This window comes from Arachis ipaensis, chromosome B07 (genome assembly GCF_000816755.2).
Source record: "Arachis ipaensis cultivar K30076 chromosome B07, Araip1.1, whole genome shotgun sequence".
In the NCBI taxonomy this organism is placed as follows: domain Eukaryota; kingdom Viridiplantae; phylum Streptophyta; class Magnoliopsida; order Fabales; family Fabaceae; genus Arachis; species Arachis ipaensis.
In genome coordinates this window covers 8,290,744-8,306,155 of record NC_029791.2, presented here as the reverse complement: position 1 = coordinate 8,306,155, position 15,412 = coordinate 8,290,744, and the positions used below count along the sequence as shown (strand labels likewise).

The 15,412-nt window shown below is 35.0% G+C and overlaps 1 protein-coding gene across 1 annotated transcript in view; it reads left to right on the top strand.

Moving 5' to 3' along the window:
* Positions 14,848–15,412, top strand: part of LOC107609860 (MLP-like protein 43) — a 1,263-nt gene continuing 698 nt past the window's right edge. The window contains exon 1 of the mRNA XM_016311909.2: positions 14,848–15,146. Coding sequence (XP_016167395.1) covers positions 14,954–15,146 — 193 coding nt within the window. The 5' untranslated portion in view covers positions 14,848–14,953. The remainder of the gene's footprint in view (positions 15,147–15,412) is intronic.

Genomic DNA, 15,412 nt, shown 5'->3' with positions numbered 1-15,412 from the left:
ATTTGATACCACATACAGCACGAACCGGTAAAATTTATTTACGTTGACGTTGTTTTTTTTTGTTATTTTGTATTAATTAGAAGTTCATAAATGTGGTTGTTCTTACTTTAGGCATAGTATGTCGTTCGCCTCTTTCGTCGGTGTGAACCACCATGGTAAGTCTACTTTGTTAGGATGTGCTTTGCTAGGAAGCAAGGAGATCCCGAGTTTCGAGTTGGTGTTCACGCAATGGCTGAAGTGCGTGGGAACTGCACCGCAGAGCATCATCACAGACCAGTGTAGGTCCATGTTTGGTGCAGCCGTTGGTGCATCTGGCATATAACGAAAAAGATACCATATAAGCTTGGTGGTTGTGCTAGGTTCAGAGAGTTGAATGCTAAGTTGAATCGCATTATATGGAACTCTCATTCGGTTGAGGCTTTCAAGGATGGTTGGGCTGCATTCATTGATGAGTTCAACCTACATCACAACACATCGCTTTCAAGTTCGTGTCTTTTAAGTTAAATCATGAATCGTAATTGCTTAGATGTTGTGATGTTCTTGTATTTTGTTCTGAAATTCTGTTCCTTATGCGGGGTTCTGTTTTTGGGTGGTTTGTTTTGTGTAGACCTATTTGAGGACCGACGCATGTGGGTGCCGATCTTTTTCAAGAGTCAATTTTGGGCTGCTATGAGGAGTACGCAAAGGAAAGAGAGTACGCATGCATTTTTTGGTGGATACTTACACTGCAAGACTAGCTTGGTTCAGTTCATCCACGAGTTCGACAATGTGCTTGGAAACATGTTGCAGAAGGAACTGGAGGATGATGCTGCAGACTCGAGAGGAGTAATTCCATGTGCAACTAGCTCAGCCATTGAGAGATAATTTGAACAAGAGTACACCAACAACATATTTAGGGATGTCCAAACGAAGTTTGGCAAGAAGGCTGATTGCAATATTCGTGGCGTTTATGAACAGGGTGACTCAGCCTGGGTAAAAGTGGAAGAGAAAATACTAGCCTATGAGAAGACCCGGTATGTTATGTATAACGTCCATTTTGACCATTCGACTCACGAGGTTCAATGTGAAGACAACTTGTTTGAGAGTATAATTATACTGTGTTGCCACTGTCTTGTAGTACTTTCCTCTTACAAAGTGAATAAAGGGGCTTCTTGCTATGTTCTTCCTCGTCGTTGGAGTAAGAAAATAAAGCGCAAGCACACCTACATTGAGAGTATCCACGACGTGAGACGTTCGGATGAGAACCACAACTTATTCAGAGGGTTGTGTGCACACTTCTACAACGTTGCGCAGGAATTTTTTGAATGGTGACGATGAAGCAGACATGTTACATGCTGCTCTGGACGATGCAAGAGCCAAGCTAGTTGATTACCGTGCTAAGTTGTGGAATAAGACTGTCACTGATGCACACACTAGCATCGCCACAGAGACTTCCTCCGTGGTGGCCACAAAGGACATTCAAGGCCCATCAAAGGTAACCACAAAGGGTTGGCCAAAAGGTAAAAGGCTCGGATATGAGTTGGTAAAGTCGATCAAGAAATCCATGCAGAGAAAGCGGAAGACGCCTGGATATTTAACTTCGTATGTGTTCGCATGGTTACCCTAATATTACCTTTGGTAATTGTTTGATTGCTTTTGGTTTAACAAATTACCATTTGAGAGACTCTAAATGTTGAATCCACTAGGTACCCGAATGGTTATTTTGTAACGGCCTTGGTGTTGTGTGTATAATTAGTTACAAGTAGTGTTTGCTAGATGTTCGATTCATTAGGCTAGCGGATGATTATTTCTTTTGGTACCCAGATGGTTATTTTGAATAGTCATAGTGTGTTGTGTGTGATCAGTTACAAGTATTTTAATCTGGATGTTCGATTCAATAGGCTAGCGGATGTTTATTTCTATTGGTACCCAAATGGTTATTCTGACTAGTATAGGTGTAGTATGTATGATCAGTTACAAGTATTTTAATCTGGATGTTCGATTCAATAGGCTAGCGAATGGTTATTTCTATTGGTCCTAGATGGTTATTCTGAATAGTATGGGTGTAGTGTGAATAATCTTGGTGTAGAGGTGTGATCAATTACAAGTAGTAGAGGTTGGATGTTCAATTCCATAAGATAGATGATGGTTATTTCTATTGGTACCCAGATGGTTATTCTTAGCTAATAGCTTTTACATTTTGCTAATATCTTGGAATAGAATCAGAGTAGTTCGAGAACTAAAAATGTGATGCGCTATGAAAATTTATCCTGTCTGTTGTAACAAAACTCCACCGCGAAAACACATAAACAATGTCAAAAAGGTATTTATGGTATTAAGACTAAGTTCATCTATTGCTTTCTCCCATTTCGGTTCTTCCTCAGAGGTAATTTTCTGACCCGTTTCATCAATGTCCTAGTGTTTGGTGCTATCAATGGTGATTTAACCTCTTTTTTCTTGTTTCTTGGATGGTTGTGGCGTACACGTTCATCATTTTGTTCCAAAAAAGTTCGCATCTATTCAATTGATTCATTGTGTGCTCCCATGACAATATCCACCATGAGCTCCACTCTCATTGCCCGAAGCATATCTTGTATGGTATTTTCATTGTAAGGGGGGATGTTCGAAGTGTCAAAGTAACATGAAACGCAAATAACAAATTTAAAACAAAGCGACAGGATAACATACATCATCCTATTCATCTAATTTACAATCTTCAGTCCATGTCTCTATGAATTTAATGGCATAGATGCCACAATCCCAACTACATAATTAAGTAAAAATGGTCCAATCAGGATGATATCAATGTTACAACAACTGCGAATGGATAGATTTGTTGGGTGTGTTGCTTGGTTCTACTTACCCGTTCGGTTGCATAGGGGCTTCGGCATATGCAAAACCTGGGCCATTCGTACTACGTTCGTATGTCGAGATGCCACTTTGGGCATGTCTTCAATTAGTCGCCCCTGTAAAATTGGTTTTTTTGGTTTTTTTCGAATTAAACCGATCGGTTCGATTCGATTTGATTTTCGGTTGATTTGGTAGAAACCGAACCGAACCGAACCGAGGCAGATGTTCTCTAGTGGTTCTTTTACTGGTTTACCCTTAGTTTAACCTAGGTATAAAAGCTTAAATCTGAAACCCCTTCACTCTCTTTCTCTTTCAATCGCGCAGCCTCACTCACACAGACACCCACTTTCCCTTCCATCTTCCATTCTTCCTCCTCGCAACAAACCCTAAGCAGAGCAGCACTTTAGTCGTCGAGCCCTCTCCTGCAAAAAGCAACTGAACAATGTCTTCTTCGGAGGTTAGAATTTATCCTAGGTTATAATTTTTTTATAGTAATTAATGTATATATTGTCAATAAACTCACAATGTCTAAGTAATCTCAAAATCCTAGTCTGCAATAGTTTTTCAACACTATATATAACTTTAGTGGGAATTTTAGTGATATTTGTACTTTATTTAACTTGAATAATTGTTTTTAGTGATTTTTCAGTTTTCCATAAGTTCTTTATTGTTCAGTATATATAATCATGTAAGTGTAGCTGTTTGAATCCAGAATATACATTTAAAGGTCTTGGCTTGCTACTTGCTAATCTTGTTGGAAGAGTTTTGAATATTATGTAATTAATCTTGGTGTCTTTTTGAATATATATGTGTAGCTGTCTCTGATTGTTTATGGTCATTTAAATTATGTTGATTGGCTTTAAAAATGAATTACTTATGGTTCTGTTTATGAGCTGCTTTGGTTTTGTTTATGAGCTGTTTAAAAATGAATTGTAAACCTAAATTTAGTAATGTAATTTTTAGCACCTGTTTCTATGTTCCCTGGGCATCTGAGATCATTGGTTATTAATTTATCATTAAGTATTCTCTTAAGAAGTTTTCTAATTTATTAATGGTTGGTGGGGGTATAGTACTCGTGTTTTTTTGGATTATAGCTCTTGTTCTTTTCATCATTATGACTAGTCAATCCTTTCATTACATTTTAGGTAAAGAGTAATGATATAATGCATTAACCCCCTTTTTTTTAATTATTAAATACTATAAGGAAGTAATTATTATTTCATTGCATTTTGGTTGTTGAATATGGGAGATATCAGACGTTGCTATAAATGTATAAAGGGCCAGAACCTTGTTAGAAGAGCATAACAATGCTGGAATAGAAAGTTAGAGAAAAAGTTGTGTAATACAAATATGAACTGCTTACTCTCTCTGTGCATAGATTGATAGATTGATAGATAGATAAATATATTGTAGATGAATAATATACTCTGCACATAATTAATAATTAATAATGTACTCTTCAACCACTGCATTATAATTAATAATGTACTCTTCACACACACACACACTCTATTTTACATTACTTTTCTTTGTTTTCACATGACTTATAATTAATATGTTTCACAATTTGTTGTTGTGGCTTAAATTGGCTGCATATATATGTTTCACAATTTGTTGTTGTGGTTAATTTGGCTGCATATATATGTTTCACGTGATTTTATATGTCTGCATATATATGACTGCATATAATTAATATGTTTCACAATTTGTTGTTGTGGCTTAAATGTTGGAAATAATATTTTTTCACAAATTTGAATGCTAAATTTGTTGCTGGAAACAATACTTTTGGTGTTGTTGATGAGTTAAAATGCTAATTTTTCATTGTTATGTTTTTATATATGCAGCCAACAAGTAATGAACAGCCCAATGAACCGACGCCTGAAGTTGGGGGTGAAAAAGTTGGTGTGGATTCAGATTAAGCATGGTGGCTGTTTGGTTTTTATTTGTTTTAAAGTGACTGTTTTGGTTTAAAGTGTGTTTATTTTTATTGTTTTGTTAGACATTTTTAATTGTCTTTGTTTTATGTTTAATTAAGTTGAATTTGTATTGAATTTGGATGTGATATACTCTTGTTATTCTAGTTTATTGAAGGTTTTAAACTTCATTTTATGGTAATTTAAATTCTAATTATTAGGTATAAAAAATCGAAAAAACCGACCAAACCAAACCGCTGTTAGTTCGGTTTGGTTTGGTTCGGTTGTTCCAACAGCAGCCAACCGAATGGTTGGTATCATTGTAGAACCGAATGATTGGTATCATTGTAGAACCGATCAGGTTGGTTTGGTTGGTTTTCGGTCCAAAACCGAACCAAACCGAATCGATTACACCCCTACATGAGGCAATATCTAACATATTCAACACACACCTAGCAATCTAGGTAGAATAAATAACCTGGACAAATATGTTCTCATGTAAACATGGTATACCATGCACTATATAAAATAGAATGATGTCTCACCCATTTTCTCTTGGTTGCCTCCACTTTGTCAAAGAATCTAGTATTCTCTCTGAAGTTTGAACTCAAGCACTCATACACCGGAACTAGCCTGTTATGGAATGAATCCAGGTTATGCTATCGTGTCACCATTTTCTGTTGTCAAAGCGGCAGTCAGTTATGCAACATGTATTGTAAGATTACAAAAGAAATATAATCTTCATACCAATATACCCGGACACACGCAGTAGATATCACGTTTGAATCGCATAGCATGTGCATCGTTAAATGTATAGTACATCCATTGAATGATCTGCGTGGTAAAATAAAGAAGCATGATATCAGGTGTACGAAGAAGAAAATGAGTATAACTACAACATGGAGTTCAATAACTTACGTTGCTATTGACCCAACCACATGCTTTCAAAGTCCATAGATCCCTCCTCGACAGCTAAAGATGCGGCCTACCTTCATAGGTTTCCAATGGCGCCTCTTTGTTGAGGGAAGAGTTCAGAATCCAACCCCGGACCTTGTTCTCCTTATGCTCTCCTAACCTGACATTCTTAAACCTCGGATGTACTGTTGTGATAGGGGTGTGGCCGGTGACTTCTCAAGTTATGTTAATCCAAGGGAAAAGCTACGCTTTCTAGGGCTAGGTGTGTGACAGCGTGACTTCTTAGGCATGACGGTCTGGAGGGGTTCCATTTTTATTGGCCTTGTGTTCCTATCCTATTCAACGTTTACCAATATTTTCTTAACTTCTAGACACTGCACGAAGTTCAAGTCAAAGTCTATACATCGAATGCAACTATAGTTAGATAACACAATTAGTATGCAGATTGAAATCACAAAAAAAGCAAGATGTGACCAACTGACATATACAACAGATGTTAACCTATAGAACTTGCCTGCCAAAAGCGTATTCAGTAACTTCCACAAATGCCGTAGATGGTGTAACTGGATCCTCTTTCTGTGGAGCTTACGAGTTTGCCTCCTTATTTAGCTGCTCACCATATGGGTTATAGTTGTCTTGAAACAGACGGCGCCTTCTTCGAGCAAGCAGCTCATTATCGTCATCGTCAGAGTCCGCAACAAATACAGGTCTCTCCTTGCGCTTCGGGGCTTCAGGTGCTGTTGTGCTGCCTTTGCAGGATTTGCCTCTGACGACGGGCAGCTTTTTGCGCATACTTATCCTAGTCTTCTAGTTTGTAAACGAGCATGTTACAAATTCCACACACAAATTAAGATCCACAAGAAGAAATTCAATTAAAAATATAGGCCAGCTAGGTTCCAATATGAACATATACATCACCATGTCAATATCCACCCACATACAATGAGATTTAAACATCCAACAAAATTAACATAGCACCAAAACATATTCAGCATCCAACCCCAACAAAATTGGTATTTAATTTGAATAACTAAGTTATGAAGTCAACCTATATCCACAACAAGATGCACTTATCTCTTGTGCCGCTGTATGGCTTTCAGGTACTTTTGTTTCAACTGGCCTAGATGACAGCTTTTCTGATGACTTACGGTGCCCGCTTTTAACGGATCTATCCTTGATTTCCTGTGTACATCCATCGATAAATTCATATAACGCCCTAACTATGTTGGACATACATTTACACTTACATTATCCGTACAAAACATCCAAAGTATATAGGAGCATGCATCCAGTTTTGCAATTACAAATAAACACTTCAAATTACCATATTATCTAACCACCAATTGCTTCAATGTTGTAAGCACTATAAATTCCAACAGACACATTACCTTGTGCACCGCTCTAGTCTTGCATTCCCTCTTTCGGCTTTGTTTTTTGGATGGGGATTCTCCATGGTTCTTCTCGGTTCGAAGTTTGGGTTCGTCAACCAATTTTGCCTTATCTCCAATGGAACCCTAACAGGAAAAGGTCAATTGAGATTAGAAAGTAATCATCTAAATTCCCCTGGTGAAACATTGTTCCTGTTTTAAAAAATTACTCATCGGTTAAGTGGATTAGCATATAACAAATAAAAAATTGTCTGGGTTAATACCTCAGCAAGGACAGTTGTTGCCTTCTTGTCAAGTTCTGCAACACTCCATGCAGTGACCCATGGCTCTGGTTCTAGACAGCGATCTAGCGAATTGTGCTTCAGTCGCTGAAAGTATAACAGCTGGATGGTAAGGTTGAAAGGTTAAGTGGTGCACCATAAAAGCAAGTAGGATATATAAGTAGTTAAACATTTAAAGATACTATCAGAGCGAACATGCAGCCACCACAAGTTTCATGCTTCTTAATTTGAATTTTTCTATTGCTAGCCCCAACCACTTCAATGTCTTATGTGCCCAATTGAATGTGCTGGGGTCGAAGACATCCAGAATTGGAGGTATGTGCCACAGAGATATGGTCTGTTAACTCGTTGGGCATAGAAACATCTTCATGACCACCAATATGAAGTGCCTTCTAAAATTTGCCCGTTCTGTGTCGGTGTCCATGGGGCAGGCATAAACAAAGTCACGTAACTGGGTGGTTGTTTTAAATTGTTCTTTGATGGCCACATGGGCAGGATTATCCTTGTCTAGTTCGGGTATGTCAACACCTACATTTTGGATTCACCCAAGTATGTACAATTATTGTTACGAAACGTAAAAAGAAACCAATTAAATTATATACAACTAAAACTGAAAAGGGAACATCAATAGCTTACCATTGGATCGTATCCCTAGCGCCCTCCCTATCAACTCAGAATTAATACGAATGTTTTCGACATCAACTATAAGTCTATTTGTCTCCACATCATGCCTTCACTAGTTGTATCAGTATACTCTGCTTCACTGCCCATTGTGAAATTCTCTTCACAAATCCGAATCCAATTGCGTCGATATCTGCTAGCTTAGCATCAGCATTAATATTTTCCAGGTGGGTGATCTTCCCGTTGATATAGCATGGAGAATAACGCATTTTGACTAATTTCTATTAAGAAACAGAATACACGTTATAAGCAAATAGAATCAAGACTTATTACCGACGAAACACATATTACCTTTTTCTCCATCCGAATGATATTCAATAAATCAAACTCAGAACACGTTCTTCCTTGTCAGGAACTAGTGAATCATTAGTCTTGCCACTTACTACACGTTATCATATTACTATAAGTACAAATCTACCTAACTACACCAAGAGCTCGACACACACACCAGCATGGCACTAACTTGAGTAATCAATAATTATGCACGCCTTGTCATCTTAGTAGAGGAACTAATGTTGTGCAAGTTTTAAAAAACCAACCGTCAATCACAACATAAAAAGTCAACTAATGACATAATCAACTACTATAACAAACAGGCAAACAACTAAACACCAGGTGAAATAATCATCCGGCTAAGTAAGCAATCCTGATCGAACATCCACAGTCAAAATGTACCATACTAACAACGTAAACAGGGACGGATACATGGGGGGGCAAGTGGAGGCCTGGCCCCCCCCCAGCTTTTAAAAAAAACATTAGTAGTAAAATTTAAGCCCAATCCATAAACTGTAATAATTTTTAAATTTTTTAAATCCTTAAATTGGCTAACAGAAACACTAGTGACTAGATTACATTTTTTCTTTGACGTTTAGGATTCCTTCTGCAGCCATAATCCATAGCCACGCACTGACGCACGATGCCCTCCACTCCACTTAATCATTGACCACTATCTTACTCACACAACGGTACAACTATATACAAGACAAGGTACATTTTATTATATATTTTAAATTTTAAATTTCTTATTATATATCTTAAATAATTACTATGCAGATTTTATTGTTCTTGTTGATATATCTGTATATCTCTATGACTAGGGGTGTAATCAATTCGGTTTAGTTTGGTTTTGGACCGAAAACCAACCGAATCGACCTGATCGGTTGAACGTTAATATCAACCATTCGGTTGGCTGCTTTCTGGACAACTGAACTGAACCGAACCGAACCAACAACGATTTGGTTCGGTCGGTTTTTTCGGTTTTTTTATACCTAATAAACAGAAAAAAATACACATGAACATGAAGCCAAAGTTCCAAGATTAGAAAGAGATGTTGATATCTCTTTACTAGAAAGGGATCCAGGAAAGCGACGTCCAATTTGGCAGTATAATGTCAATGAACGTGACAAGATTCGTAGAGCATACATAATAGCTGGGCCATACCAACCAACAAATATTAGCTATCCAGCTTCTGGTAATAACAATCACCGTCGATATTTTCAATCTTCTTGGTTTAAGAAATTTCCAAGTTGGTTAGAATATTCACCAAAAAAAGATGCTGCTTATTGTTTGCCTTGCTACTTGTTTAGTAAACATTATGGTGCTCGCAATGATGGAAAAATGCATTTTCAGAGTTAGGATTTAGTAATTGGAAGAAAGTAAACAATGGAGTGAATTGTGCATTTGTATGTCACGAGGGTTCTATTCCTAATTCTCCTCATAATTTATGTGTGAAATCTTGTGATGATTTAATGGCTCATTCTAAGCATATAGACAAAGTTCTTGATAGGCATAGTGATGAAACTATTGCAAATAACCGATTAAGGTTGAAGACATCTATTAATGCTATTCGATGGCTTGCATTTCAAGCATGTGCATTTAGAGGCGACGATGAAAGTCCTGGATCTTTGAATAGGGGAAATTTTATTGAGTTAATTAAGCTTTTAGCTTCATGTAATCAGAATGTTAATAATGTTGTCCTTGAAAATGCTCCTGGAAATGCTCAATATATATCTTCCGGTGTTCAAAAAGATATATTGCATATCTTTGCTAGAAAAGTGCGTGCAACAATTCGAGAAGAAATTGGTGATTCTAAATTTTGTATAATTATTGATGAAGCAAGAGACGAGTCAAAGCGAGAACAAATGGCTGTGGTTTTGAGATTTGTAGACAAGCACGGTTGTGTTCAAGAAAGATTTTTTGATCTTATACATGTTTCTGATACGTGTTCTTTGACATTGAAAACAGAAATTTCATCAGTTCTTTCTCGTCATAATCTTGATGCTCAAAATCTTAGTGGATAAGGGTATGATAAAGCTAGTAATATGCGTGGTGAATGGAATGGATTGCAAGCTCTATTTTTGAAAATTTATTTACATATTTTTTTTAATATTATATATGTTATTGGCCCCCCACAATAACATTTCTGGATCCGTCCCTGAACGTAAAGGTGTGAATTATTAGCATAATACAGTTTTATTTTTTATTAAAAACAAAAATAAATATTACAAACCAAATTCCATAATCTTATACGCATAATTTTTGTTGAAATTATAATTATACTTCCATAGCATTCATAACCGAAATAATACGTCACGAGATAAAAAAACCACAAAAGGCCTTCTCATGTTTCTCTCACAGTGGCTTAGATAATCAAACATCCCAAAAGAATAGAATTTCAAAGTAAATCACATGAAACACAAACACATGAATTAAAGAATGCTAAAAAATAGTCCCTAAACTCAAACAGATTTCATACTGTTGGCTTTAATACAAGCATCCATGCACCATGTAATATTACCATACATGTTCTAAGGAAAAAAAATTGGAACTCAACAACAGTAAAACAAGAATAGTGAGTAATGTGAGTAATTAGGCAAACAACCAAAAATCAGGTATAATAATCTTCCTGCAAAGGAAGCAGTCAAAAGTGACCATCAAATGTCAAAAGGTAACAAAATAAGCAAGTAATAATGTGTAGAGAAAGCATATTACACTTTCAACTGTGATTAAAAATCTAACAACCAACCCCAACCCAGCTCAAAAATTGTATATACAGATAGGTGTTGCCACATTATAATTTGGCTTGCAGATTATTCTGAAACTAAACAAATGAAACCACTTAAACCATATTTTTTCAATATCAAGCATACCTAATGGGTAAATTGAATGACAATTCACATGTGATACAAAGGCAGGTGAACTAACAGAAGCAAAAATTTGGTCACAAGATTCAAACAAATTTCACATTTTTGTTAAAAATTTCAACCATCCTTTCACATAGTGAAATAACCATCCCTTTTACAATGCATAAACAACTCATACTGCAACAAATTTAAAAAACGTGCTTGAAACCAATCGATGACTTCCTACTACCCAGGGACAGAACATATTTGAATTCATCAACCATTAGAAAACAATACGAAAAAATAGGCTATTCAACAACATCAACCTGTCACTATGTTTATCAACACTTCCGAAAGTCAAACAGATTCAGCAATGAGCACAAGCAGCACAACCGTTCAAAAAAAAACATCACCTAAAGACTTTTATGAACATCTAATCTGTAAAAAAAAAAAAGCTAGCCTTGAACTGACCTTTGAAGGTTGCGAATAGGGACACTAAACACTGGCGTCTGGGTTGTTGGCGGAAGAAGAACATGCGGCGCAAACAAGACCGGGCCGACTGCGTGCGACGCAGGGTGGCGGATGTGCGACGACCAGGGAATGACGACGGGATTCTCGCGACAGACGCTCGACGGCTACACTAGGGAGGCGCTCCGAATGATGGCAGCAGCGGAGAGACCGGATGGATGGATGGAAGCTGGTGGCGAGAAGCTGTTCGGCTCCGGTGGCTGCTCACGTTGCAACAGGCTTGGTGGGGGTTGGTAATAGAGCTCCGGTGGTGAGTGCACTCCTCGATCAATTTTAGAGATAAAGGAAAACGCTTTGACTGTTAGGTCAAAAAGGAGGTAGATGATTAGGATTATAAAAAATTAGAATGGTTAAAATTGAAATTTGGTGGCAAAATTAGGGTGTAGTGTGTTTTAGTTGAATTGGGCTAGTTTTAAGACCCATTATTCATGTTGTTCAAGAAAGTCATTAGTTACCTATTATAACCCATTTAATAATTGAGATGGCAATGATTGTGGCGCGCGCGCTCTCTCTAATATAATAGTCACAGGAATAAATATTTTTTTTATTTTTTATTTTGTATTTAATAATTATTAAAAATAAATAAATAATTTTAGATATAATAATAAATATTATATTTATAAAATTATAGATATTAAATTAAATAAAATAATTTTATGTTATTATCTCCTGATATTATTCGTATATATCTGTGTATATAGTCCTACACCTCTTTGTTATCCTAATTAACTTGCTTAATTAAGTTGCTTCCTTTCTTGAGACATGGCATTTACCGGTAAAACAGTAGTGAGATTCCTGTCCAAGTGCCAGGTGTAAAGTTCTTTGACCTCTTCACAATGCAACTCCACCATGTTCAAAATATTAATGAAAGAATTCATGAAGCCAAGTTGCATGAAGGTGATGACTGCCTGACTGCCTGACTGCCACACCACTGATTCTCTTAAACACTGGACTTTTGTCATGCATTTAGGTAATTATTAATAATTATTTTACTCCCCTGTTTTATTTTATTTTTTACATGTCACTGTCACTTTCTGATGTATGTTTAAATTATCTTCAAGTACACTTAAATATATTAACAAGTTAATGTATAACATGGTCTCGAAAAGAATACGCATAAGTCCATTTAATTCTGAAAAATTCCACAAATCAATTTGTCTCTCAAATTAAAACGATATTCATGTTTAGTTAGTTTTTTGGCATGTCAATGATAATTGCTGAGCTGCGAGATAAAATTTGTCGCACAACAAGTTGGGTCATAGGCAGAGGTGAACGCGAATTGGATCAGATTCGATATCTGCGATTTTTAAATTTAGATTCGATCCGATTTGCGAATAAGATCGAATATATTCGCAAAATACAAAAATATTTTTAAAAATTTATTTTTATTAAAAAAATATTAATAAAATTTATTTTTTCTATTTTTTTAAATATGTTTACTCTTAAAATAATATTAAATATACTTTTCTTAAATAATAAATTAAAATAATACAACATATATGATCATTATTAGTTGAAATAAAATATAAAAATAATGTTTACTTATTTACTTCTTTATTTTTGCGGATATGCGGATACCAATACAAAATCTACAATTCAATTCGATTAGTGTGCGGATCCGCAATTTTCGAATTAGATTCGAATAAACACCACGGATATGCGGATCAGATCCGATCCATGAACACCCCTAGTCAAGGGTGATATATCAGCAAAAAATTATTAGAAAGTCTAATTTAATTTATATTAATATCTTTTGGAATAAAATTGAATTGTTAAACTTTTCAAAGACTAAATTGATTTATATGTGATCTTTTAAAGATTGATGGAAACATTATCTCATATATTGACTAAAGATACATATAGAAAGAACAACAACAAAAACAATTGAAAAAACAACAAAATATTATTCTATTATTTAAGATCGACTACATAAATTAAACGATATTATTGAGTCTTATCATATATTATATTTATAGTGAAATTGTTCACAAACTCAAATTAAGGTTCAAATTTAAATAAAATAAATTTATAATTTCTTACTGAATTTAATGACTTGTTAGAATTTTTTCAGAATTCCTTAACCCAAAGATTATCTATGTTAAATCATTAAGAAATAAAAACTTGAATGCGGAAACGTATTTGAATTTATAAACATGAATCACGGTTGAAAGAGTTTGAATCTTGTGGTTCTTTCGATCTTCTTCAACCAAAACCTTCTGTATCCTAATAGGACTGAATTGTGACACTTGTAATAGGGAAAGGGCGACAAAGACAGCTTTGGTGTATAGGAGATCAAAACCCTAAAATCACTATTTATATTTGAGTATGTCACTCAATAAACCTTAAAACCCAAATAAAAATAAGGAAAAGTCTAGAGGGCCAGCAATTTTATTGCATTTTGGCCAGCATGTAACCAGCAGAGAAAGGTGAGCCATTGGATGAAATCTCACACCAATCTCACACCATCAAATCATCATTGATGGCTACCAATCACAAATATTGCTGGCCCCCTAGCATTGCTCTAAAAATAATATCTAAAGTTTAAAAGATAATATATCTAAAATTCATAATATCTGATTTTATTCTTATAATATATCTAAAATCCAAAAGATAATTATCTAATGAACAAAAGATAATATCTAGTTTTATTCTCATTTAATTCCAAATTAAAAGTAATAATGATTTATTTAATTTAGCATTTATAATAATAAATGATATCACCATTATATAAGTCATTTAATTTAAAATAACATAATTTATGATTATAATCTATATATATATTACCCACAAATAAATTAAAAAATTAACATTAAAGTCATGAAAAAAAGGGTTCTGTTGCTTCGTCGCCACTTACATATAGTTAATAAGGAAGCGAAGCCCAAACGAAGTCACAAAATAACAAAAAAGAAGTGTTCCTAACTCCTAGCATTGCATTGCACCCCTAACATCAATTCCCTCTTGTAGAGGCCTAAGTGGTCATGTCAGTTTCACACTTTCACGAAGAGAATTAGGAACGTGTTTGGCATGCATTTTTATTATTTTATTTTATAATTTTTTTTGTTAAAGAACTGTCTGATCGATCAATTAATTTATCAAAATCATGTGGGGTATACAGACGATGCAATTAATTTTTAATTTTGTAATTAGATTTTTTTTATTGAACAGTTGGATATCAATTCTTAATAAATACATGGTAATGGTTTCTATATATGTTGAATAAGTTCCACCATCTCTCATCATCATAGTTTTTGATACCTTCCTTGCTTCATATAAAATTTTTTTTCCTGTCAGGAGACATGGTAGCACTACTAAGTGGTAAAATTAGTATTGAAGTTGTGATTCAAGTAGCGGCTTCAAAGTTCTTTAATGTTTTGGCAAAGCAATTCCACAATGTTCCAAACATTTGTGAAAGAATTCATGGATCCAAGTTGCATGAAGGTGATGACTGGCACAGCACTGATTCAGTTAAACAATGGACTCTTCTCATAGGTAATTAACCTTTTGATTTATAAACTCTAAATAAATTATTCATTAATGAAAAAACGAAGGACCACCAATTAATTATTTTCTTTTTTTTTCCGTAATTTAAGAATTATCAATTTATTTTAAGAGTAAATATTCAAATTAGTCTCTAAAAAATTGTAAATTGGACACTTTAATCTTCAATAAATTTTTATTATTTTAGAGATTCTTGAGATGAATTGATTCTTTTATAAAAATGACTAATTTGTCTTAATATTTATTGAGATTTAAAC